General features: G+C 40.0%; 1 protein-coding gene across 1 annotated transcript in view; it reads left to right on the plus strand.

Annotated features, from left to right (window-relative positions):
• LOC117958543 (protein phosphatase 1 regulatory subunit 29) overlaps nt 1-24187 on the plus strand; it is a 53879-nt gene extending 29692 nt beyond the window's left edge. The window contains exons 3-4 of the mRNA XM_034894997.1: nt 18512-19187; nt 20878-24187. Coding sequence (XP_034750888.1) covers nt 18846-19187; nt 20878-23391 — 2856 coding nt within the window. The 5' untranslated portion in view covers nt 18512-18845 and the 3' untranslated portion in view covers nt 23392-24187. The remainder of the gene's footprint in view (nt 1-18511; nt 19188-20877) is intronic.
• Nucleotides 24188-24841: the final 654 nt, after the last annotated feature.

Below are 24841 nucleotides of genomic sequence, written 5' to 3' on the forward strand. Positions count from 1 at the left end.
CAAGAGTACTGTGACAATGACAAGAACACCACACCTGGGTCTGCCCGAGGTTTCTTTCTAAAAGGAAGTTTTCTTTGCCATTGATGCTTGTTCTTGGGGGAATTACTGGAATTGTTGTAAATCGTAGACTGTGATCTAGACCTACTCTATCTGTAAAGTCTCTTGAGATAACTCTTGTTATGATTTGATACCACAAATGATGAACTTTTTCATTACTTACACTCAGGCATCCATGTTAAGGAGCAGCCACACTGCAGCTAAGTGATGAGGCCAGTGCAGGTCATCTAATGGCTGCTAGATTGTGTTTGTCATAAAGGGGTTGTTAGGCTCTCAAACGTCTCTGTAGACAAAACTTAATCTGCCATTTGTCCCCCAAGAAGATATATTAACTGACTAATATGCTATTAATCCAAAAATCTAATGGACCGTGTCTTAATGATAAATTGGAAAATTGCATTTCAATTTAAAGGATATTACAGTAAGGCTTTTAACATATATGCTGATAGGCAGATTTTGCAGGATTTAACACTACAAATGTACTTACTCAAAGGTGTTGTAGGTAGGATTGCAAAAATCCAGGACTCATCCAAAACATTTGAAGATTAAAAACTTCTCAGTCCCTCTCCCCCTTCCTGCTAAAGCCCAAAACGGTCTCCTAAGCCCCTCCCCTCACAAGGGAGAATGAATAGGCCCGTTCGAGATGAGCCAGGTCCCCGCAGAATCGATCACCGACGATCGGCGCCCGTTGCATGCCAGTTAGATTTATGTCAGACTTGATTCCGACTTGCTCTGATGTCATGCACACGTAGGCAACAAAAATCTTTTGTTAGGCAATGTAAATCTTTTAACAGCTTATTGGTTCACAATCGACTCAACATGATGACATTTTAGATAAACTTTTTTAAACCCTTTTTTTATAACCCCCCCACCCCCTGGCCCTTATTAGTGCCTCTGAACCGGGAGCTGTGGAGGTTTGCAAATCACACTACAGGTGTAGAGGAATGTATGTATGTGGTGCCAGAGGAACCACTTTTCTTTTTTAATTACCTGCTTCATATAGTTCTACACGAACATAGGGTCAGTTTTTGCAAATGTAATATAACGTTAGTTTAGTTTAAGTCTTTCCTACTGCACCTTTAAGACAAACAACATGACAAAATGATGGCAATTAGAAGTGTCTGTACTTTTAAACACTGTTTTACATGGCCTTCGCAAGATGTGTGGTAAATCAATTGGGTTTTCTTCCATGGTAAAATCCTCAGATTTCTTCCCCTTTAAATTGTAAACCTTACAGTATGTTCTTGACAAATGCATAGTGATAAAAAATCAAATACGTCATGTGTTGTAGAGTCAAAAGATGAAGCAATAACTACTCATTTTAAACACATAAATAGAAAAGAATACCGCATATGGAAACCACTGACTCTAGATGATCTGCTTTGATGCAGGGATTGACTTTTTTTATTATCGTAGACATCCACACCCAGAGAGCAATTTAACTTACAAGTTAAGAGAAAAAGCGCTGCCATACAGGTCACATTTATTTGCACTGTAGCAAAGGCTTGAATAATTGAGGTGTGCTGCCAGACAGCCAACATCCCTTCAGTGTCACACCAGGTAGCATACCCTTTAACTTGGCAACAGGTGGTGCACCAGGAAGACAATGTGTCAAGAGACGCGGTGGGAAAAGCTCAGCTCTCTCTGTCTGCTGCAAATACATTAAATGTAATAAGAACACACATTGTTTCAAACTGCATCCATTTTGAAAAAAACTATTCTATAACATAGTTGCATGTAACCTTTGCTATGAAAAGCCAGTATGATAAGAAGTCCCTTGATCTGCTTTTGTTTTCATTAATATTTATAACTTGTGCCAACTCGACCTGTGCTTAGCTCTTCTGGCATCAGTTTTGTTGGATGAAATGATCATGAGCCCCATGGCAAAAGCAGACTGTTGCAGTAGCAATTCGCAAAAAGGGATGCAAGAATACAATTAAGTGTGGGTTCTGAGCATTTTCTACTTTCTACAAGATTTAAACCAGAAGTTACAGTTGTTTAGAATTGCATGATAACAAATTGTTTGAATACCCGAGCACCCAAATCTCATAATTTTGAGAATGTTAATTGGGGGAAGTGGCAGTTACTTACAGTGGAACTCCTAGTGTGAGATAATGCACTTCACCGTAAGGGGGTTGTGCTTTACGGACATCAGCGTAGACAGCAGGAGGATGTGCAATCAGGGAATCTGGATTTAGAAAAAAAAGATGGCCTGGGGAACTTTTGAAGATATTTTTTTGGAAGACAAATGGAGTGAACAGTCTCTGACACAGTTATGGGGTCAGCAAAATATCCGGAGAACTCACTGAAGGAACAGCAGACTGATTTCTAGCAATTCATCTTTGTGTGTGTGGTGCTGAATTAAGATGTTTGTGTGTCTTTGACATCAGCTGTCACCAGAGAAAGTCCAATGGTAATACATCTGAAAGCACCGGCACACCTCTTTAATTGCAATTAGTTTTGCTCAGATGCAACTGCCAAGCTTCGACTGTCAATGTAGCACCCTCATGTTTCCAACTTTTTTCACATCTATTGCAAAATTGGCTTCTGTTCAACTTTATTGTTTCTTTGTGTCATTTGTTTTTAGTCTATTTTATTATCTTCGTTTCCCCCCTCTCTCTCTGTCTTTTTCTCCTTTCTGCCTTCTTTTCTGGGTTGTTGTTTTCTTTTTCACACTATATTTATGTCTCTTCATCCATGCTCTCTCCTGTCCTCTATCCTTGCTCCTTCTGTCTTTATCCTCCATTTCCTCTCCTTTCATCCCTTTCACTCTCTGCTGCTTTTTCTCACCTTATCTGTCTTGGCCCCTCTTTTTCTCTTCTAAGACAATCAAACAACAAATGAGGCAGTGTTCAGATATTGGGATGAGCAATGAGAAGATTAGTAAAGAAACCCCACAACTCTCCCTCTCTTATCTCTCCCTCCTGACATACTGTCACCTTTCCTTGTCCCTCTCCTCTTTTCTGTCTATCTACTCCATCCTTTGCTTCCATACCTCTGCTATTTATGTTATGTCACCTTTTATCTTTTTCTGGCTCTTTTGAGGACACATGTTCTCGACTTTAGACCAGAAAGTTCTTTCTCACCGTCTGTAATTCTCATACTGTCTCTCACTATCTGTGTCCCGCACACATTCACTGTCTCTGAGATTTAACAAGCAATAGAGAGTTTCATAACATGATCTGCCACAGCTCATCTGGTGTCAAGCCCTTTGTTCTTGATACCAGCCCCACTCCTCAGTTCCCACGCATCCCCCCCCCCCCCTTTTTGGTCTGCATCCATTTTTTCCCTCAAGATGCCCTGCCACATTTTCATCTCTACATTCTTATATGAATAACTTTTAATCTCTGTTGACAGCTGATACTGTGCAACACTGATGGATCAATATTTTTGCTTGTGCTGTTCATTAATTAATTACTTGATTAATCACTAAGTAGGGCCACATCCGAGAATAATATCTGAGTCATCAACACCACACTGGGTATCCGAACACAGTGACACCTAGTGTAGTCACAGCTGCAGATTTGGCGCTCCATGAGAGTAACCAAAGGAAGCATAAGCATACTCATTCGGTCCTCCCTGTATTGCTTTTCACTACCAACAGTGGTGAGGCTGGGACTGAACCGCCAACCAGGCCATACATGAATCACCCTGGGTAACACCTCAGCTGAAACGTCACTGCAGGGACAACATCTTTTTGTCAATTATGAGAGATTCGGATGTTTAACTCTGATCACATTAGAACAATGTGGATTTGGCCTTTTTGAAGTCAATAATCAAACGACCATGGTATCAAAGAACACCATTAATTTATTCAGTGCCAAGGCCCTAACTGAAGAAGGCTTTACGTTGAACCTGCACTACTAACATGAAACACTGGTTGAAAAGCATAAAAGCCTCTTAGGCTTCTTACCATTAAGATCAATACATTTCAGATTCTTAGACATCAATTTTGATATTCTTAGCGCTTATCAGCTGACAAGTACAAACAATGAAGGCCACCTCATATCATATCTATCTATCTATCTATCTATCTATCTATCTATCTATCTATCTATCTATCTATTCATTTCTCTGTCTATACCTGCTTTGTTGGTCTGATGTGAATCTGCAGGTCACTCTGACACATAAGGAGCACTATTAGACACGGACAGGGAATGACTCTCTCCATGGCATTTGATGCTGTTATGTAATTTCCTTCATTAGCTCATTTTCTCACTCTCTTTCTCCCCTTCTTCATCTCTCAATCTTTTTTTTTCTTTTTTTGCCTTCAGCCAAACAGTGGCCTAGTTGAGCGGTGCAGAAGGTTTGTTATCGTCACCCCCACATGAAACAATAATAATGTGGAATCAAGGAAAAACACTGGAAGGTTTGCAGTTACCTATACTGTATACATGCCTCCATTTAAGTGAAGTGCAGGTGCAGATGCTCAGATGTTCACTGTCTAAGTTTATTGTAGAAGAACAAGCATGCATGCACAAAAACAGGCATGCGCCCACACCGACATACGCATATACAATACTTATCTTGCATCGTTGCATGAATGCCAATTTATTCTCTTGTCATGGATCATGTAACATTTCGCTTTGAGCAAAGCACATCTGCTCCCCAACACAAAAGATGCTGCTTGCTACTGTATTGGTCATACTTATTGTATATTTACTTAAATTATGAGAACAATACTAAAGTTTCTGCCTGTTGTTTGATAAATTTCCGATTTTTTTGAAGTATCGTCATCATATAGTGTTTAAAAAAAAAAGCTTTTTGTGACAACTACAAGCATGAAACATTTTAGTGTGTAGAGTTGCAATAAATGAAATGAACTCAATCAGGGGGAGCAGAGAGTATGGGGGAAAAAAAGAGTGTGCTAGTTGTGTAGCTGTTGTGAAAATCACATTTAGGTTGTTTAAATGAAGCAAAGAAAAAATAAAGAATTAAATGTCTTGGCTCATAGTCTCATCACACAATCTATGTCTCACTCCAAACCATTCTCTCTAAATTAGAATGAGAGGTAATCACACTAATCACTTACTGTACAGTAACAATAGACGGTAAAAATACAGTAAGCGGGAAGAACAGAGAGGAGGAAAGGAAAACAAGTGTGTGTATGTTTGTGCATGTGTTCCTATTTGTACAGTACCATGTGTCCTTATACACACACAAATTGGAAGTACATGTGTCACATGTGAAAGCATGTGTCACTTGATTGTCGGAAGTTTCAGCTGACCCGTGTTATAATCTGTTCCAGTCATTACAGGAGGCCGGCCTGCAGGCTACTATATGAGAAGCCATCCATCTGGGGCCCCTGACAGAATCTCTATTATTATTATCTATGACTCATTGCCTGGATTCACTGTTGACTCATAGTTAATAAAATGAATAAATCTACACTAGGAATAATACTGTATACTGTGTGCCCCAAAATATTTGGAAGATTATGGTTGGTAAGGTAAAAAAGTAATACAAAATGTAAAGCCAATTGATATGATGATGATATGAAACTATGTGGTATATAACATCATTATCTTTACTGAGAGCGAGTTCAGGAATAGTTTGACGTTTGGGAAATACACTTGTCTTCTTAGCAAGATTTAGATGAAAATAGTAAATATAAAGCTACAGCCATGCAGAAGCCGGTTAGCTCAGCACAACAACTCAGAAGCCATCCACCTTGGTTCAGACTTAATTGTGCTCCAATCACCATGTCAGACATTATGAGCACAGTGGATGCAAGGGAACTGGCTTTAGTTGTGAACCTATACCAAAATTACCCCAACTGCCCAAATTATCAAAATTATTCTACACAGTAATACAACACTAATGATACACATATTTATAGAACAAGAATATTGCTGGTATACTACCCACAATTCTCACTATTTTCACTCCCAAAAAAAACGAAGCTTTTTTTTCAAAGTCACTATTCTGAATTCACGATTTTGAATAGCACACTCAATAATAGAAATAAAGCAATGACCTACAGAATATTTTCCTTCTCAAAATGACTGACAGCAGTTGAATAGATTCATTTCCTTTTTTTTTTGCGTAAACAGGTACCCTGCCAAGGTTTTTTTTTTTCTTAAGCTGACTAATTTGGTACTGTGACCCAGCCATCATGTGGCCACATATCCACACATACACACTTATTATGGACTTTAGCTTTTAAGACCAATAAACAATCACAGAGGAGAAATATGAGAAAAAATATAGAGAGAAAGTAGTGCCAGTTCCAAATCCCCAGCCATCAATCCACCCTCAATACACTGTAAATTAAACATCATGTCTAGTTAAAATCCTAATGTCTTTTATCCATTGCTGGTATTTTCTATTACATTGGTATGCATTGTTGTTATTGTTATTGCCAACAACAGAGCAATACTGACAAACATCCCTCTTATTTGAAATCATATTGCATCGAGAAATGTACAATAGTTCAGAGAATAAAATAAAGTGCAATGTTAGGCTTAAACATTTCTCATTCATCTGACATTCCCAAAAGCTCAAGGTTATCAATATCCCAACATTATTAACCAGGCAATGATTTTTGACAAATTAGAGTTACTTCCTCAAAGCAGCAACTTTACCCAAATACACGTTCCTCAAGAGAAGGAGAAGGAAATGAATGTAGAGGCATTTGTAATATGATCCGATTTCTGAGGACAAGAATTGGGCATGTTTTTTTCTTTTATGCATAAAGCGAAATGTACAAAGATGTTTAAGTGGTTAGTGCGTTGGTCAGAGTAAAGATTGACATGAATATTTGATGCATGAAACTGTCTTGCACTCTCAGTTCCCCCGAGCAACCTTGGGATCTGGTAGTAGCCGGGTCCCATTCAGATACTTTACAGTACAGCAATTTCACCTCACACTTTGCATTCAGCAAGCACTCAGTCACTATGATATTGAAGAATGAATGTTTTAAAAGAAAGAAAGCTAAATAATACAAGTTATGTTCCACTGGAAGGGCTTTTATGACATTATACTAGATTGTTAATCTTCCCAAATGTAATATTGCAAAGAAATGGTCCTATTACTTGAAAATAACGTGTTATTTTGTATATTGTAATATTAAAAGGATCAATCTTTTTAATACAACTGCCATGAAGATTTTGACAAGAGCACTGCTAAGCTTAATTAAGCCATTTTGATTACATAATTTTCTATTCTGTTCTATTCTCATCTTTCTTTTAGTATTTTAATCATATAAAGCCCCTGTATGAATCAAGCTTCAACCTGGCTATAAAGCAGCACTGTTTTAACCCTTTCAGCCCATCATAACCTCTGTGTCTCCCCTTTTAATGAATAAGCTGTGGCAGACAAAGGCAGACATATACAGCAACAGGTACACAAGGTGCTACTCTAAGTGTCTAAAGTGGTATTTTAATATTATAAGCTGTGTTGAGGAATGCTTCCTTATAATGCCGTGTCATTTTGGTCCAGATTGTGGGTGTTTAATCTCATGTCTCATCCCAGCTTTTCCAGCACCTTCCAACATCCTGACCTCCTCCTCCTTCTTTTTTTGTGGTAAAGCTTTTTAAATATTGTTGACTTTGCAAAGATCTGCTATCTAATAACAGCTAGCTCAGAATTCTGCATACTAAAGTGAATGTGCTTATTATTTTGGGGCATTAGTGCTCCCCGCAGAATCCTCGTTGCTGCTTGGATTCTTTCAAAGTAGAGCCTTTTGCAAAGGATTTAACTGTATGACCATTTTCAATAAATTCCTCAACAAAACAAATTCCTCATTTGTTTAAACAAATGAAGGGGGAGAAGGGTTGTGAGACAAGAGACAATGAGAAACATCAGCTCTTATTTGTTTGCACCTCATAATTAGAAGATAACGTGAAGGGATGCTAAATTGTGCCATTTTGTGAATGCAATGTTAGAGCTAATTGAGAGCATCAGACTCCAACTATGGCACCGTTTTCAACCCATTGGGCTGAACAAGTAAACCCAATAATTCATCTGCAAAGGGGTGCAAAATAAAAGGTCGTAACGCTTCTGGAAAGAAAGCAAATCTTGTTTTATTGTTTGAAAGTACAAACTGCAAACTTGCTCTTTCTCTCTCTCTCGCTCTCTCTCTCCTCTGCATTTATTTTAGCATGGTGGTTTACCTTCAGGCTTGCTGACGAAATTCCTCAACACTGTGAGTTGCGATTAAGCATCTAGAATATTTATGACTCCCACATAACTAGTCAGCACTGTACTACTCTCCCAAGTGGACCCGCCTTTATGCAAATGCACACACATACACATAGAAAGTGCATCCTGATGATGTTTTATATCCAAAAATAACCTTGTTAATGTTCATCCCAATGAGCTGCAATGTCATTTCAGCCACATGTCAGCCACAAAATCAAGATACAGCATGACTAACAAACACAGCTGGTGACCTTTTTGTTTCCCTTTAGGCTAAGTAATTCCAGCCCTTCTATGATTTGTGAAGGCAAAACTGATCCCGATCCATCCATGCATCCATCCATCCACCTACTAATTTCTACTTATCCTGTTCTAGGTTGTGGGGAGTCAATCCCTGCCCACATTGGGCAAAAGGAGGGGTTAACGGGATGCCAGTAAATCACAGTGAAGGCAAAACTAATTAAAATCTAAAAAGCGGTATATTGAACACACCTGTCAGTGCATTCACACATCTCAATGGCAGTGCTGCACCACTCTACCCACATCAAGTCTGCCATGGAGGACTGTGTGCTGACTTTGGTTGTGAGAATCACCACACACTGTAAACCTAGATGTAGTTTAACTTTTTAGTGGCCACTATTTATTATCTGATGTTTTGTTAAAAACCTTATTCATTACTAAATCACACTATTCTTTTTTTTTAACAATCCACTTAAGTACGCAGTGCACAGATTATATCAAGCAGAGATAACTCAGGATGTCAAGTTCCTGTTCTGTGCTAAAGCAGTGCAAAGGCTCAGGGGAAAAAATATATGTTCTGAACGGTTTCTGTCCTAATTAAAGTGTGTAATGTTCTGTTAATATTTTGGCTGCTCATTTATGTGTCCTGGGTTTTAATTTTGTGTGGTTGATTTGATGTTCATGTTTATCGTCTCCATTTATTGTTGCCCTATAACCGAGACCGGGGTGGGGACTGATGGGATGGGCAGTGAGAAAATAGTGATGTAAAACTATTAACTCGGTTTTTTGAGCAAAATTTACCATGCTGTACAACACGTAGATAAGCCACAATATGTTATCTGTCTCATTTGCTGTTCTGTTTTATATGGAATGTGTTGAATACATTGTTCTTAAAATCATACTGACATAAAGGAGGAAACAATATTCATATATAAAAATTATGCATTTAGTATATATAAGTAGCCTGATGTTTCATACCTGCTATGTTTCTTCGCATGTTTAAAGCAATGGATATCTCTATCTGGGCTGGGCTGTGGCTCAGTGGTAAAGTGGTTGCCTGCTAATTGGAAGGTTCGATCCCTGGCCCTGCAGTCCCATGTCAAAGCGTCCTTGTGCAAGACACTGAACCCCGACTTGCTCCTGCTGCACATCAGAGTGTAAATATGTGTGACTGTTTATCTGATGAGCAGGTGGCACCTTGTACGGCAGCCTCGGCCACAGTGGATGAATGCGTGTGAATGGTGAGCTGTGTAAAAGCGCTTTGAGTAGTCGTTGAGACTAGAAAAGCGCTATATAAGACCAGTCCATTTACATATCTAGCCCCTATATCTCAATTCCTCCCCCTCTTACTCTAAATTCTAGATTCCCATGCTGTATTTGAGAACAAATTGTGCTTCCGTGCCTCCAGCATTGATACATTGTTGCTATGACAGCACTGGTGCAAGTGGGTGAAGTGGGTAGGTCTATGCATTGATGGTGTTAAATGTATTGTGCTTTGATTGAGAGTGCAGTTTAACTTGTGGTCTTGCATGTGAGAAGCAGCAAATGTTAAACTCACAGCTGCATCCACAATATCTGCATGTTTGTGCTTTTCTGTGTGGAGGAGGAGAAGTATTTTTGTAATAGATTCTGAAAGTGTTTGTCAGAGTTCATCTTCTGAAAATGAAAAACCTCCAGAACATTCTAACCAGAGGAAAATCAATAGACTATAAGCTGTAATCAGTAGGTACGTAATATAAGTTGTGCCTTCTTTCAAGGAAAACCAAGACACCATTACTGTGCAAAACACCCATAGAGGTGAGTTATAATCAACAGATGTTTTCTGATTTGTTCAGTGCATACTCAGTTCTATAGTATACCCTGCATCTTTCCTCTACATTTTACTTTAAATTTTTGTTGCAAAGAAAATTTAATGAAATTGTGTGAAACTTTTTTTTTTTCCCCTGTGAAAAAAAAACAACATCTGCAGCTTCTAAAATTCTGTCCCCCACAACACAAATTGGAAATTCACTCACTCAATTTTCATTGTACAAAAAGTTACAGGGAAAAACAAAGCAGATTGCTAATAGAATATTTCCGGGCACTTTCTAAGTTTACTTACTCTAAATGGCATTTTAGCCATTGTCAAAATACCCATTGTGGTTTGTGAAAAATGACCTCCCCCTTATCACCAGGGGGCTGATCATCCCTCAACAAACTGCAATAATACTGAAAGTGTTTGCTACTGTAATTAATAATGTCATATATGGAGAGAAAATCACCTACAATATGTGCTTTTATCGGATTTGAATGGGATTACTGATCGGCACATGCAGTGTGGAAATCTCCCCTAGAAAAATAAATCCTTTCTGATTGCAGCTTTAGTTCATCCATGAATTTTCATTAGCTGCAACCTGGTCTGTTGAGCTGTAATTTAAGCCCCGCCCTGTTTCCCATTCAGGTGGTTGATGTGTTGATCCAGAAATTGATCTAAATCAATTTCCCATTGATTCATTTCTTTTTTTCTTCTTTTTCAGTTTCAGTATCTATGTGTATTGGCCCTGTAGCCTTAGTGAGGTGACATGAATGAGTCATGACATTTAAATCCTTTAGGCCATACTTTATTACTATCATGGCTGTTTTACGACAATCTATACACAGCTATTTATTGAAACCACAATGAGAGTGCCTTACTGGACTTTCCTGTCAATCGATGTGGGACATGCAATTAATTGATTGTTGATTACAGTTTGTATGTGTTTCAGTAACACTGAAATTGTTTTTATGGATTAAAACCTGTTGATTTAAAGATTTGAAACCATAACATACAAGTTTAAATCTGGCTACCTTCTGTATTTTTGAGAGACAGCAAGAAAGCTTTTGAAAATACCTTTTCCTTAACATAACCATGCAGGACCATTCTGCCCTCAAAAGCATTATTGTAAAGGCTGCAATCTGACATTTCACTGACCTCAATCACCGAATTATCCCCACAACCTTTTGTAGTTCACATCATTCAATTTCGGTTTTCCATCATCTCCTGTGTTGCCTGGGTCCAAGCCACATGGCTGCTGCTGTTCCCCAAATCCCGCCCTATCTTCTAGCAAATACAATCTGCTTCTTTCCGCATGGTTGCCAAAACTACTCTTGAGTTTCAACCCCAAGCTCTCACTGGCTTTGACCCCAGCACTGGGTGTTATTTCACCCTGGTTCTCTCCTAGAAACTCTTCAACCGCCCAACCATTTCGAATGCACAAGCCTCACCATGTAACCACGCCCTCAGGCCTTGCATCCAGTCGTTTGGGGTCGGAAAGAAGCTGTGGTAGTGGTGGTGAAATAGCTGTCAGTTGGGGGGAGGGCTTAGGTGCTCCGCTACATTAATCCCCAGACCTTTGGGTCCTTTTCTGTCATGCTCCATTGCATCACTTCTTCCTTTTGAGGCATCCAGGAAATGGATAGGATGTCATGCATGAGCACCCATGGATGACAGTGGTCTAAAAGTCAAACATTGGAAAGCAGGTAGAGACACAAGGTCAGGAAGGACAGAGACAAAGTGAGACAGACATGAAAAAGAAATAAAAAAGAAGAGGGTTAGTTGAAAAGATCTTCTCAAGGCTTACACGATGAAGTATGAATTATAGATCAAACCTTAGAGAGGTAGTTAGATCACACTTTCCTTTACTATCTCTTTCATTCCTTTCTGCATATTCTCACTGTGTGCTTGTACTGCTTCCTCACATTCCAAAGATTTTTTTTTTTACAGGCTTAATCATTGTCATAACACAGTGCATCCAAGGTGATATGTGTTTTGGTGTCTGTGACATTGTCTCAGATCTGCGCTGCTGTGAAAAATGAGATTGTGTAGGAATCAAAGATCAAACGCAGCATCTCATCGGTTCTGTCTCTAGCTGTCTCTCCCACTGGCCGCTCTCTCTCCTCCCTCGCTCCTCTCTTTCTGCCTTTTCTTTCTCATCATGTTCATTTATTTACACCTTCCTACATTTTTCTTTCCTACTTGAGCCAACGAATAGCTACTCAAGGTTTGGGAATAAAGGAGAGATGGTCCAAACATTCGATTATGTGAATTTATATGGAGACAAAAATAAGAAAGTTTGTACATATTGTTCATGATGATGCACTCGTAAGAATAGAAATACTAATCTTTAAACCCTGCAAAGGGTGAACAAGCAACATTTTGTTCAACGGTGCTTAATAAAGTAGAACAGCTGCTTTTAGGTTCATGGCCACTGAGGAATGATCCGTTCCACTCACACATACACATGGTGAAGCTATCAGAGAAGCCTGTTTTTCTGTAGTTGTGTTTGTTTCATCTATAAGCCCTGTCTGAAGTGGAGAGGAAAGAGTGTTTTACTCACAGAAAACGTCTCAGCACCACACTGCCTGACCTCCAGGGAACTGGCCTGGACGAGGCGAAAGCATAACAGAGCAGACTGAAACAAAGTGATACAGGGAGAGGTGAAAAATACACAAACTGGAGGAAATTAGGAGATAGGAACTCAGGAATCAAAGCTTGTGGAGGGATTACAGGAGTTAAGAGACAAATAGAGCAAGAGGGAGCAGGAGAGTAGAGAGATCTAGAGAGACCTTGGAGGAGGAAGATAAAGTGCAAAAAGCAGGTGAACACGGACATTTTGGAGAATCTTGTGCTTGGGTTGTTTGCTAGTGAAATTATGAATTGCTGCTTTTTTAATTAATACAGATAAGTGTTAGTGATATCTACATGTTTGTATTTGCATTTTTGGAAGGTTCAGCACGTGGTTATTTCACACATGCACATGCATGCATTTTCTTATTGTTACTGTACAATTAAATTGGTCACTGTTTGTTGATAAAACAGAAGGCAATTTTATTTTTTCTTCAAAGTATTTATATTTTCATGTTTTGATTGAAGTGCATGTATTTTTATTTCATGGAGGTTCTGCACATGATGAGTTTACATACTGTATGTTCAGGCATTTTCCAATTTCTGAAACGCTGAGGAAGACCTATAGGGCAAAAATGCATCTGTTACTTCCTGCTGCTATGCATTATTAAAAGTATTACATACTTGTTTGTGCGTGCTGACGACTTGCAAATGTTGTGATTTTTGGGTTGGTGCCTATTATAAAGATATTTGAGTTGAGCACGCCAGTTCTTTTGTTTGAGTCCCTTTGTTCTCCACCTACCCAGGTTCAGGAAGACATCCATTGTGGGTGGGTATGCTCATGTGTACCAACTATTTATAGTGTACATTACGCTATAAATCTGTGCAAGAAGAGCGGGAAAGGGAATTTAAGGAAAATGAGCTGAACTGTTTGGGTTGTTGTGGGTACAGATGGTGGATAGTACGGGTTAGATAATGGGGATGCGTGTGTGTGTGTGTGTGTGTGTGTGTGTGTGTGTGTGTTTGCAGACAGTTGATTGACAGCTACAACAATATCTTCTTCTGTCATGAAAATCACTGAAAACACCCCATGGTGCCATTTTGGCATAACTGTTACCATAGTGACCTGAGTCTTTCCCAAAAATGTAGTGAATAAAAGTAGGATTAATTTAACGCCATGATATCAGCCTGTGGACACTCAGAGGGGTTGTCAGTTCAAATTCCCTTTTTCTTTTATTTTTAAGGAGCTAAAGATTTGCCTTTCAATAGAAACACTCAAAGAATGTGTTGGTTTGATTAACCTTCATGCCTATAGAAACATGCCAGAGCTTTTTTTCCTTATTTTTCCTTTTTCTTTCTTCCTTTCCATGCTTGAAATCAGCACTTGAATTGCGAGGCACGCCCACTTTAAATTAGTCATTTAAGTCTGTCTAAGGTTTTCTGACTCATGGTGGAATGAATGAAATCAACTCAGTTGAGAACCAGGATGAAAAGAGTGAAATTGTTGAGGGTCAATTAGTATATTTTCAGACAAAACAGCTTTGCATATTTCCACTTTTAATGGAAAAACCACATACAGGAACTATTATGTGATTCTTTCTGTGTTTCAAATAATTTCAATTTAATTTTGTGTCTTCTCCAAAACTGCTCCAGGGAACAATTGTTTTGGTAGTTATGCTAGATCAAACTGCAGTCAGTCCCACGGTCAAAAGAAAGTAATGGATGGAAAATAATTTGTTGAAAGCCAGAATCCTTAGTACCTGCCAAAAAAATCCTTTGGGTACTGGCATTAATCAACAACTGTATCAAACTTAAATAGTATTGTCATTTTGTCCGATAAGACTGTTGAACCTTATGTGATGCCGCTAAGACTGCCTGGGAGGAACTATCAACGTTACCTGCTGGAGTTGAGAGCTACTAAGTGATTTACCTTACTTGGTTTTCTTAATTAACTAGCAGGTGTTAATCTTTTTTTTGTCTTTTTTAATTATTTGGGCATTATTTTGTTTGTATAGGACAGCTTATACTTGAAAATGGAGAGAGAGGAGGAATGACATGCAGCAAAGCAACGTGTCTCTCCTTTCTTTCTTCTTTTTTCAGTTGCAATATTCTAGCCCTGTTTATGTTTTATTTTTTAGCCTATATTTTAATCAAACACCGGCAACAGCAAAACACTGTAATGTTGTGGCTTCTACTGCCTGGGGAAATGTCACCGCGCTGTGTGCAGAGTGTGAACACCCGTAAACAAAGCATGAGTTCACATTCTCCTATGAACATATAGAAATATGTCCAATTTATTTGTATTACATGTTTTTTTGTCATTATGTTGTGTAATTCAAAATAAGTGTAACATTTCCACTGAGATTAAGTTCGCCATCAGCAACCAAACACTTCTGAACCAAACTGGACCTGGCCTCCCACAACGTTGTTACAGACCTCTCTAGTAAAATAACAGTGTTATCATCATTTAATGAATTAACCATAAAGATTTGACTATTTTCATAACTGGGTATTTCTTCTTCCGCATCACCACAAAGTTGATCTCTGAATGCACCTACAGTAGAAGACAGGAGGTTCTTGTCCAATTGCGTTATAAACTGCATGCCTGAGTACAATCAGACGCTTATTACACACAGATTGTAAGCACATATTGAATGAAAGACGCACTGCAAATTTACCCGTCACTTTCATGTGCATAAATCTGCCCCTCTTTGTTTTAACATGTCAGTTTAATGGGCACAATGGGTATTATTTGCAGGGGACACACTTCAAACGGAGAGAATTATGCCATCAGCAACATCCAGTAAATACAATTACATTTGAACTGACAGTGGCCCAGCTCCAAAAGTCATGGAGAAAAGATATGGATCCTCTCCAATTCCAACACCTATCAAAATCAATGTTCATTCGACTCATTTAGAATTCAGGGTTTCTCCACGTTGGCTACTAAAGCAGAAGAGACACACTGATTTGATAGGATGCCAATATTCTGTTAGCATTAGGCTTAATTGCCAATGTCAATCATAATTGTGTTTACATGGCAACATTAGGGTGAGGGTCTGATGAAGTGTAATACCGTATTTCTGTGGAAGGTGGAAGTAGGACAGTTAGACACCTGCAGCTACCCCTGTGCCACCTGTTTACATGTTACTTTTCCTGTTGCTGTGACCTACTCAGATTATTTGGCTGCATTTACTCCACAAGTGCAGGCCAAAAATAACTGCCATGGAAAGAAGCTTGATACTGGAGCTTATCATGTAATATCAAACAATTTAGATAAAATATTTGGCATAGGAAAATAAAAAATAACAATACAATCTGCTTGTCAGAAGATTGTATTTTCAAATTCTGTACTTGCACGGACACAATAGGACAAATATACCTCCTAATTTGAATGGAAGGAAATCTTAGAACACACAGCAGCAGTCTGCAGCATTGAAGAAAAACTTGACCTGCCCTAAATTTTTCTACATAGTACAAATGGATCATTGTGTTCTGCATGTCCCATATTCCTAATTATGTAATCATATCCCCAAACACGCACACATACAGACCTACTGTGCTTCCTGAATCCTCCCTCATGTAAACCCTTTGGGTTTCCTTATGTGGAGCACCAAATAAGATCACGTCTCATGTTGAAAGGATAATCCTCAGACATCAGAGAGCAATCAATTGCAAGGGAATGGGGATGGGCTGTATAAAGACTACTGGAATAGTACAGTACACAATTTGAATATCTGTGATGTCTGCAGATATTGTGTGCATGTGTTTAGGTAAAACACAGCAGTCCCCACTGAGCTAGAAGTTCAGAAGCTGTATGTTTGTGGGATTTCTGATGTTTATGTTTTTGCAATCTTACAACAGTCCTTAAAGAAACACTAGATATTTTTTTGTAACTTAAAATAATGTTTGCAAGTCAATTCAGTGGTTCATCAACTTGTAACAGGGTGAACGGCACTTCTGCATTCGTTTTGCAGCTTTCTCCCGGCTATAACCGTACTACGCAGATGTACGCCAGATCGGGTAGCAGATCTGTAATTTGAATGAAACATAATGGGACCATTCCGCTTCCAACCTGTAAGGGGACTGAAGCAGGATAAGTTGTCTAGTTTTGCTTTAACAGCTAAAAAGAGAACAACTACTTGATTCTTTGCCCAATTGGGATGTTTGTTGTGCTATGGATTACCAACAAATTGACTTAGTGGTCATTTTAGCACATGTGTAGACACATGTGTGTTTAAATCAAATCAATACAATAACTGACCACTGTTGGGGCTGGCTAGAGTGACTGATGTATCCATAGTGATTTGTGGTCACATTCACACCTGTTTCCTAGGTGTTTACTTGTGAATGGTATGTCACCAGTGTTTACGTCCATTTGTTATTTCAATCAGTCAGACACATTGACAACTGTATCTCTTTTGCCATGTGTCTGCCTAATAAAAGGCCCCAGGTAAACTAGCAGGTGCCTAAAGTCATTAGATCTACATGGTCATGTGCCATTTCACACATGCTTTAGGTATTTCAATTTTCTGTAGTAATAAGAAGATTAAAAAAAGAGGATGGACCTGATTCTCTGTTAGCACCTCCGGGAAGCGTGCACCGGAATAGAAAGATTAGAATTAGAAAGAGGTCTGAATGTGGAGCATGAGGAGGAAATTTGAACTATTCCTTGGAGAAAAAGCAAGATGTTTTATTTGTTGTTTTAATGAATTGATGATGGAAATCTTGAGAGTGTAAAACCGAGGAGATGTGGTATGAAAGACATAAGATTAGAAAGAGTTCACCTAAATTGACAAACTGTGTTATTTCCTAGACAGCATACCATCATTGTTCTTCAGAGTGCTTTGACTTATGTCTGTACTGACCCAAGTGTCTGTGAGCATACATGCATGCCATAAAATGAGGACATGCATGCATTTGAGGGTGTGTGTCTACACAAGCACATGTATGTTTCAGGCCAAGTGGAGATTTTACTGTGCATTTTTGTGTAATGCGTGTGTAAGTATGTTTTTCACAACTGCTGGGAGGACAATGTATGTCACCATGCAACAGGCAAATAATACTCTACTTATGTAAACACTTGACTGCTTTTCAAACGGCACACAGATAGGATTGAGAGCTTTGGATTTGGCAGGATGGAGTCATTAAAAGGAATGTCTGGAGACAATGTGCTGTCAGCATTTGGGAGATTAATTCGGCATTTTTTGTTGACAACAGGTATCGCTCAAAGCTTGATGACCTCTTAGCCTCACGAGGTGAGGCACCAAGGGGGGATGACTAAATGCAGATGCAGTGGGCTAAAAGGAGAGCTGTTGGGGCAATGCAGCATGCATATATTAACATGATGAGAAAGAACACCAGATGAAGAAAAAATTGTGAGACAAGCCCTGAGGACAATTGAGATTGATTGTGGAATGCCTGCAGGCAATAGAATAATTATGAGACGATGACATGTTACAGGAATCTGGAGGCGTCTAAATTTGTTTAACATTCATTTAGATGCATGACTCAAGATTGTTTAATAACTTATTCTTCAGTACATTTGTGCAAAAAGTGCAGACAATAGAGGCTGCAGACAATGGAGGCTGCTATATATATAGATATGCATATATCTATATATATATATATACAGAATTTCTATGCAATACAACTACACTACAATTGCAAAAAGGACGACATCTTATGTTTTTTTTGTATTGTCATCAACAGATTCTCCATTACTCCAAGGATCCATCCATTTGACTGAGTTACAGCTGAAGCCAAAGGAGAGACTATGAAGACAAGCTGTCTCACCCCACATTGCAGCCCAACAAGATATGACATAACATGGATCCCCTGCTAATCACTATAACCATAAAGCTGTGACTGGCGTTGTGAAGCTTTCACCCCTTTCTCAGCACCCAATCCAGACCCTCTTCGTCTTTTAAAATCCTTCACAGGAACCATTGTTGCTTCCCTATCTCCTGCAAACGCAACCCCCTTTCCTGCCTGCCCCTACGTTTTTGTCCTTTATTATAATTTCAGATTTCTTTTCATCCGCATCATGCAGGGTGCTTCTACCACCTCCACTCTCCTTTTACTTATCCTCCCCTCCTTCATATTCTTCTCCCACTTTCCCTACATGGCCAGTGGGGACTGCTGGCTCATTGAGGGGGACAAAGGCTATGTGTGGCTGGCTATCTGTAGTCAGAACCAGCCACCGTACGAGACTATCCCTCGGCACATCAACAACACTGTCCATGATTTGAGATTGAATGAGAACAAGCTCAAAGCTGTGCTCTTCAGCTCCATTTATCGCTTCACCAACTTGACTGATCTCAACCTCACCAAGAATGAAGTCAGCTACATTGAGGATGGAGCTTTTGCGGGACAAGTCAACCTACAGGTAAGCGTGAATGGGTGTTACATCTTATCACAAGAATATAGTTCACAGTGCATTCAACCTTGGTTTGAGACTAGGACTTTCATTTGCCGACAGCTTGACTAAGATTTTGATTCAGTGGGAAAAAGTATTTCAAGAAAATGTGATGCTTAATTCTTTTTCATTTCATTTCATTTCTGTGAAATTTCTCTACTTCAATATTGATAAGACACTTTTCTTGTAGTGAAATGTTTGCTGAATGTACGGAACATGCATTAGAAGGAGACCATAATTAATTAAATAATGTTACAATGGTGCTAACTGTTTCATCGTAATTTTCCTCAGTTAACTCAGTTGCAGTTGGGTGAGTGTACTGTTGATCATGAAAACGTACTGAGTCTAATGTGTTCTCCTAGTCTCTAGGACAACCTTAAATTATGCCACTTGCTTTGATTGAGGAAGTATTCAGATCCTCTACTTAAAGGTCCCATGACATGAAAATTTAACTATATGAGTTTTTTTTAACATTAATATGAGTTTCCCCAGCCTGCATATGCTCCCCCTGTGGCTAGAAATGGCGATAGGTGTAAACCGAGCCCCGGGTATCCTGGGTATCCTAAATGAAAAGCTAAGATGGGCCGATCTGGAATTTTGCCCCTTATGACATTACCTCCCCTTTCTCTGCTTTACCCGCCCAGAGAATTTGGCCCGCCCAGAGAGAGACATCATGGCTTCCCAACAAGCAAAGTGGCAGTTGGTCAAAGCCACACCTCCAACCTCTACCTTGCTGCCCTCTCTCCTCCTCTAAAGCTAAAGACTCAGAAATGGCACATACTGAGGAAAGCTCATTATGGGGATTGGCTCTAGTGGCTAAAATTCTGCACCAAGGATAAGTTATGGGAAAGAGACTTCAAATATGGTATTAGGGGACCACTAAGGCCCAAATAAAAGCATCCAAAGAGCACCATGGCATGGGACCTATAAGGAAAAGTACTAATACCAAACTGTAAAATACTGAAGTAAAGTCATGCACTTAAAATGTATTTTAAGTAAAAGTATGTAAGTATCATCTGTAAAATGTACTTAAAGTATTCAAGTAATTGTAATTAAATGCAGAAACATCCTCCCATCCTCCCAAACAAATTTTTTCTGTCACTCAAGTGTTTCATCATTCACAGCTGTGCTTAAAGGCATATATATATATATATATATATATATATATATATATATATATATATATATATATATATATATATATATATATATATATATATATATTGTTGGATAGTATAATTTAAAACAAAATTTACTTTTGTTTATAAACGAACTTTATAAACCACAATTGTTTTGTGGGAAAAACTCTTAATTTGTTATTTAATGTAGTGTAGTAGAAGTAGAAAGCGGCATGAAAAGAAAAGACCCAACTAAAGTACCTCAAATTTTTTATTTAAGTACTGTACTCAATTAAATGTACTTAGTTACATTCTACCACTGGCAACCTGTATTGAGGTACAAAAATATTTTACTTAACAACTTGACAAATGAAATCTGCGTCATTGCTTAAACAGAGTTCACTGGCTGACACAGTGAGACAATGATACAACAAAACCCCAATTTTACCTTGTTTGTCGTCACTGTAAATGAGGGCAACCTCAGTGTCTCACAAGTTGAAATAAAGGTAATTGATTGATTGACTGATTGATGTTGTTTCCAGGTTCTTCAGCTGGGCTACAACAAGTTGACGAACATAACCGAGGGAATGATGAGAGGGCTTTTCCGCATGCAATGCCTCTTCCTCCAGCACAACCTTATTGAGGTAATCGCCAGCAATGCATTCTGGGAGTGTCCCAGCCTCAGCAGCATTGACCTGTCATCTAACAAACTTGGCCGCATTGACCCAGCCACATTCACAGTTCTCAGTCGGCTGATGGTATGTGAACTGGCAGCAAATCCATTCCACTGTGGCTGTGATCTTTATAGTTTCATAACCTGGTTGGAGTCCTTCAACAATGTAACACACACCTATGACCGCCTCCAGTGTGAGACACCCCGGGAAATGTTTGGCCTCCCGTTACTTATCGCTGCTGGCCATACTGGTCGAAGTGCCAAAAACATTTTGTACCATCACTGCAGAGACGGAGTGATGATTCCAGGAATGACTTCTCTACCACCAGATCTGGATGGTCCTTCCGGGTTTGGACCAGAGATGTTTGGTGGTGTGGGGCCGTACCACCAGCCCACTACCTCTTCCTCATCCACTGAACCAAGCACTCCCAGCATCAAGCTCCAAAATGTCTCATTGTCATCAGCCTCTCTCCTTGTGCAGATCCCAAGGCCCTACAGCAAAATGTATATTCTAACACAATACAACCAGACCTTTGTGTCTGATGTCATGAACTTGAAGAACAGGAAGGAGATGATCACCCTCAACAAGCTCAAGCCTCACACCAATTACTCCTTCTGTGTAGCATCTATCCGCAACTCTCAACGTTACAACCATACCTGCCTCCAGTTTTCCACTCGGGCTGACATGCTGCCCACACCTTCCACAACTACTCACTACATTATGACCATTGTGGGCTGCCTTTTTGGCATGCTCATTGTTTTAGGCTTTGTCTACTATTGTCTACGTAAGAAACGAATGCATGATGACAAGAAGAAGTCCATCTGTGTCAAGAAAACTATATTGGAAATGCGCTATGGACCAGAGGTGGCAGCAGCAGTGGCAAATGATCCATCAGCAGTCCATAAGCTTCAGGAACAGTCCAGAGAACATCACCAGTATCAGCACCAACATGGAGGAAAACTTCCCATGTCTGCATCCTCTAGTTTGGGAATGCTCCACTCAGCTAACACCAGTTCCTCCAGACTTTCCTCTATCCCACAAGTAGAAAAGATGGCCACTGCCTTTTCAGAGGCCATGGCTAGTAAAGGAAACTATATAGATATCAGAACTGGAGGGGCAGGGATTGAGAGGTTGGGAGAGGGTGGGCATGGAGGGATGGACTTGAGGGATGATGATGGAACTGATGTTGGTGATGACTCAGATGATGATGGTCATGGCTCTGCATCAGAGATTTCCACCATTGCCATGGAGGTGGACAAGGTTAACCAGATCATTAACAACTGCATTGATGCACTGAAACTGGATGCGGCAGCAGTTGCTGCTTCAGGGGTCTCTATTAACCCTATGTCCTGCTCCAATCCAACCTCCCCTCCCCCCACCAGCACGTCCTCCCTTACTCGTGGCCTAATCCCACTCTCCCAAGGTGTGACAGAGATGTGCCAAATCAATGCTCCAAACAAAATACCCCCTCCACCTCCACTCCCTGCTTTGAATGCCCCTCTCTCTGAGCGCCCAGGGATCAGTGGTGGTGGCTTTGTTGTCACTCCCCCTTACAGGCCCCCTCCACCAGCCACTGCTGTACGTCCTATTCAGCGACAAATGAGTGCAGATGCAGCTGTGGTTATTGTAAATGCTGTTAAGAAACAGTGCAGCACCACCTCTTGTGGCTCCATGGGTCGGGACAGGGAACGTGGAGGAGCTAGGGTGTATAGCCTGGATGTTCCTGAGCCACGTAGCCCAGATGGCTTTAATCAACAACAGCAGCACTATCCAGACCGGGCCAGTCCTGTGGGCTGTGGGGAGCCCCTAGAGAGGCTGCCTTTAGTGGGAAGTGGGAGCTGCAGTGGTGGAGGTGGTGGTGGTTGCGACAGTGGTGGTGTTGGTGCCCAACATAAGGACAGCCAGAAACCACACCATTACCATCAAAAACAACAAATACAACATCAGCAGCAGCAGCAGCAGCAGCAGCAGCAGCAGCAGCAGCAGCAGCTAGAGGTGCAGCAGGACTACCACTGCTCGGAGCACCGCCACTCCGTCCCAGCTCTATATTATGAAGGTTCCCACCAAGGCTCCCCAGCCCAAAAGGTTTCCTTCTTGAAGCCCCTGACGCGCTCCCGCAGGGATGCAGCGTCTTACTCCCAGCTTTCGCCTGCCCGCCACCATTCCAGTTACTCTGGCTACTCCTCCAGCCCAGAGTACTCCTCAGAGAGCTCACTGAGGATCTGGGAGCGCTTTCGTCCCTACAGAAAAGGCCAGCGTGATGAGGCCTGTTATGTAACGGCTGGAAATGCCCTCAGAAAAAAGGTGCAGTTTGCTAAAGGCGAGGACCTGCATGACATCCTTGATTACTGGAAGGGGGTGTCAGCACAGCAGAAGCTGTGACTAGGGGACCAGGGATGGGTATTGTGGGAAAAATAGTTTGGATACTTATTTTCCTGATAGGCCAATGGGCCAGACAAAACCATATGAAGATGGGGGAAAAGAAGTTGGACAAAATTTTGCCTTTGGTTTTTTGGCATGCTAGGTGTATAGAATATTGTGCTAAAGCAAGGACTGTGAAACTGTGCCTGGGATATGAGAGTCAGGATGGTGTTTTATTTTACACTTTTTGTAGCATCTTTTTTGGATCATTCTCATTTGGTGTTTGTTGGTTTTATTTATCGCACAGGGAGCAAATGCCAACTGTGTAATTTATTACTCTTTGAGTGATCATGTTTTGTGATCCTAAGGACCATCTTTATCAGTGCCATGTTTTCATCTATGGGTAATCACAGAAATTAAATGCTGATATATTTCATTTTAAGCTTGTGTGATCCAAGGTGTTGTTTCCTATTTGGTATTGGGTACTGTATCAATTTGCAGTGTGCACTTGGATATGCTTAGGCTTTTAAGTGAAGGGAGACTATGACGGGTGGGAACTGTGCTTTGTTACAAGTGACAACATGCCGTTTAGTGAACTTAAAATTTAGTTGTTAAATGCAGACCCTATCTCTCTTTCATGAGATCACACGTGCAGCATAAGTATTTGCATGTCTATAGCATCTGTAACAGAGAAAGAAAGAAGAAATTGGAATGAAATTAACAAATGAACACTTGACTGTGGGCTTAAAGTTCCTGCAGCAAAATAAATGAGAGAGAGAGAGAGAGAGAGAGAGAGAGAGAGAGAGAGAGAGAGAGAGAGAGAGAGAGAGAGAGAGAGATAGAGATAGAGATAGAGATAGAGAGATAGAGATAGAGAGAGAGAGAGAGAGAGAGAGAGAGAGAGAGAGAGAGAGAGAGAGAGAGAGAGAGTATAATCGAACCTTAACCTAAAGTAGTTGTGTGAGTAGCTGTGTTTGCACCCTTTGGTGTTCCACACATCTTTCAAGTAACGCTCTTGCATGGTTCAATGAGTAATGTATGTTTTCCCAAACTGTCCTAAACAACATTTTCCCCATTAATGATGGGAATTGTGATCATAATTTGAAGGAGTACAGAGAGAAATTTTAAGCGAGACAGATTATAAAAGAAAGCAAGAATATATACTGTTTATATACATTCTGCAGCCAATGTGAATGTAATTACATTGCAAGCAGTAAACCACAGTACATTCCAGATCCTTTCTCTAACATTATAATGGATGAGGCACAGAGAGAAAGGACACTTATAATTACTGCCAACATGTCTGTTCTATTCTGGAAATTAATGCTATTGTTGTCTGTTGATAACCTAATTAGCCATCTTTGTGACAGGCATGTTCGCTTGCACTTTATGCCTCATGATTGTGTGTGTGTGGCTGTTTGGTACACTGGTCAGTGTAAGTGGGTGTTGGCATGCCTTGTCAGATTATATT

The sequence above is a fragment of the Etheostoma cragini genome, chromosome 15 (genome assembly GCF_013103735.1).
Source record: "Etheostoma cragini isolate CJK2018 chromosome 15, CSU_Ecrag_1.0, whole genome shotgun sequence".
Classification (NCBI taxonomy): Eukaryota; Metazoa; Chordata; class Actinopteri; order Perciformes; family Percidae; genus Etheostoma; species Etheostoma cragini.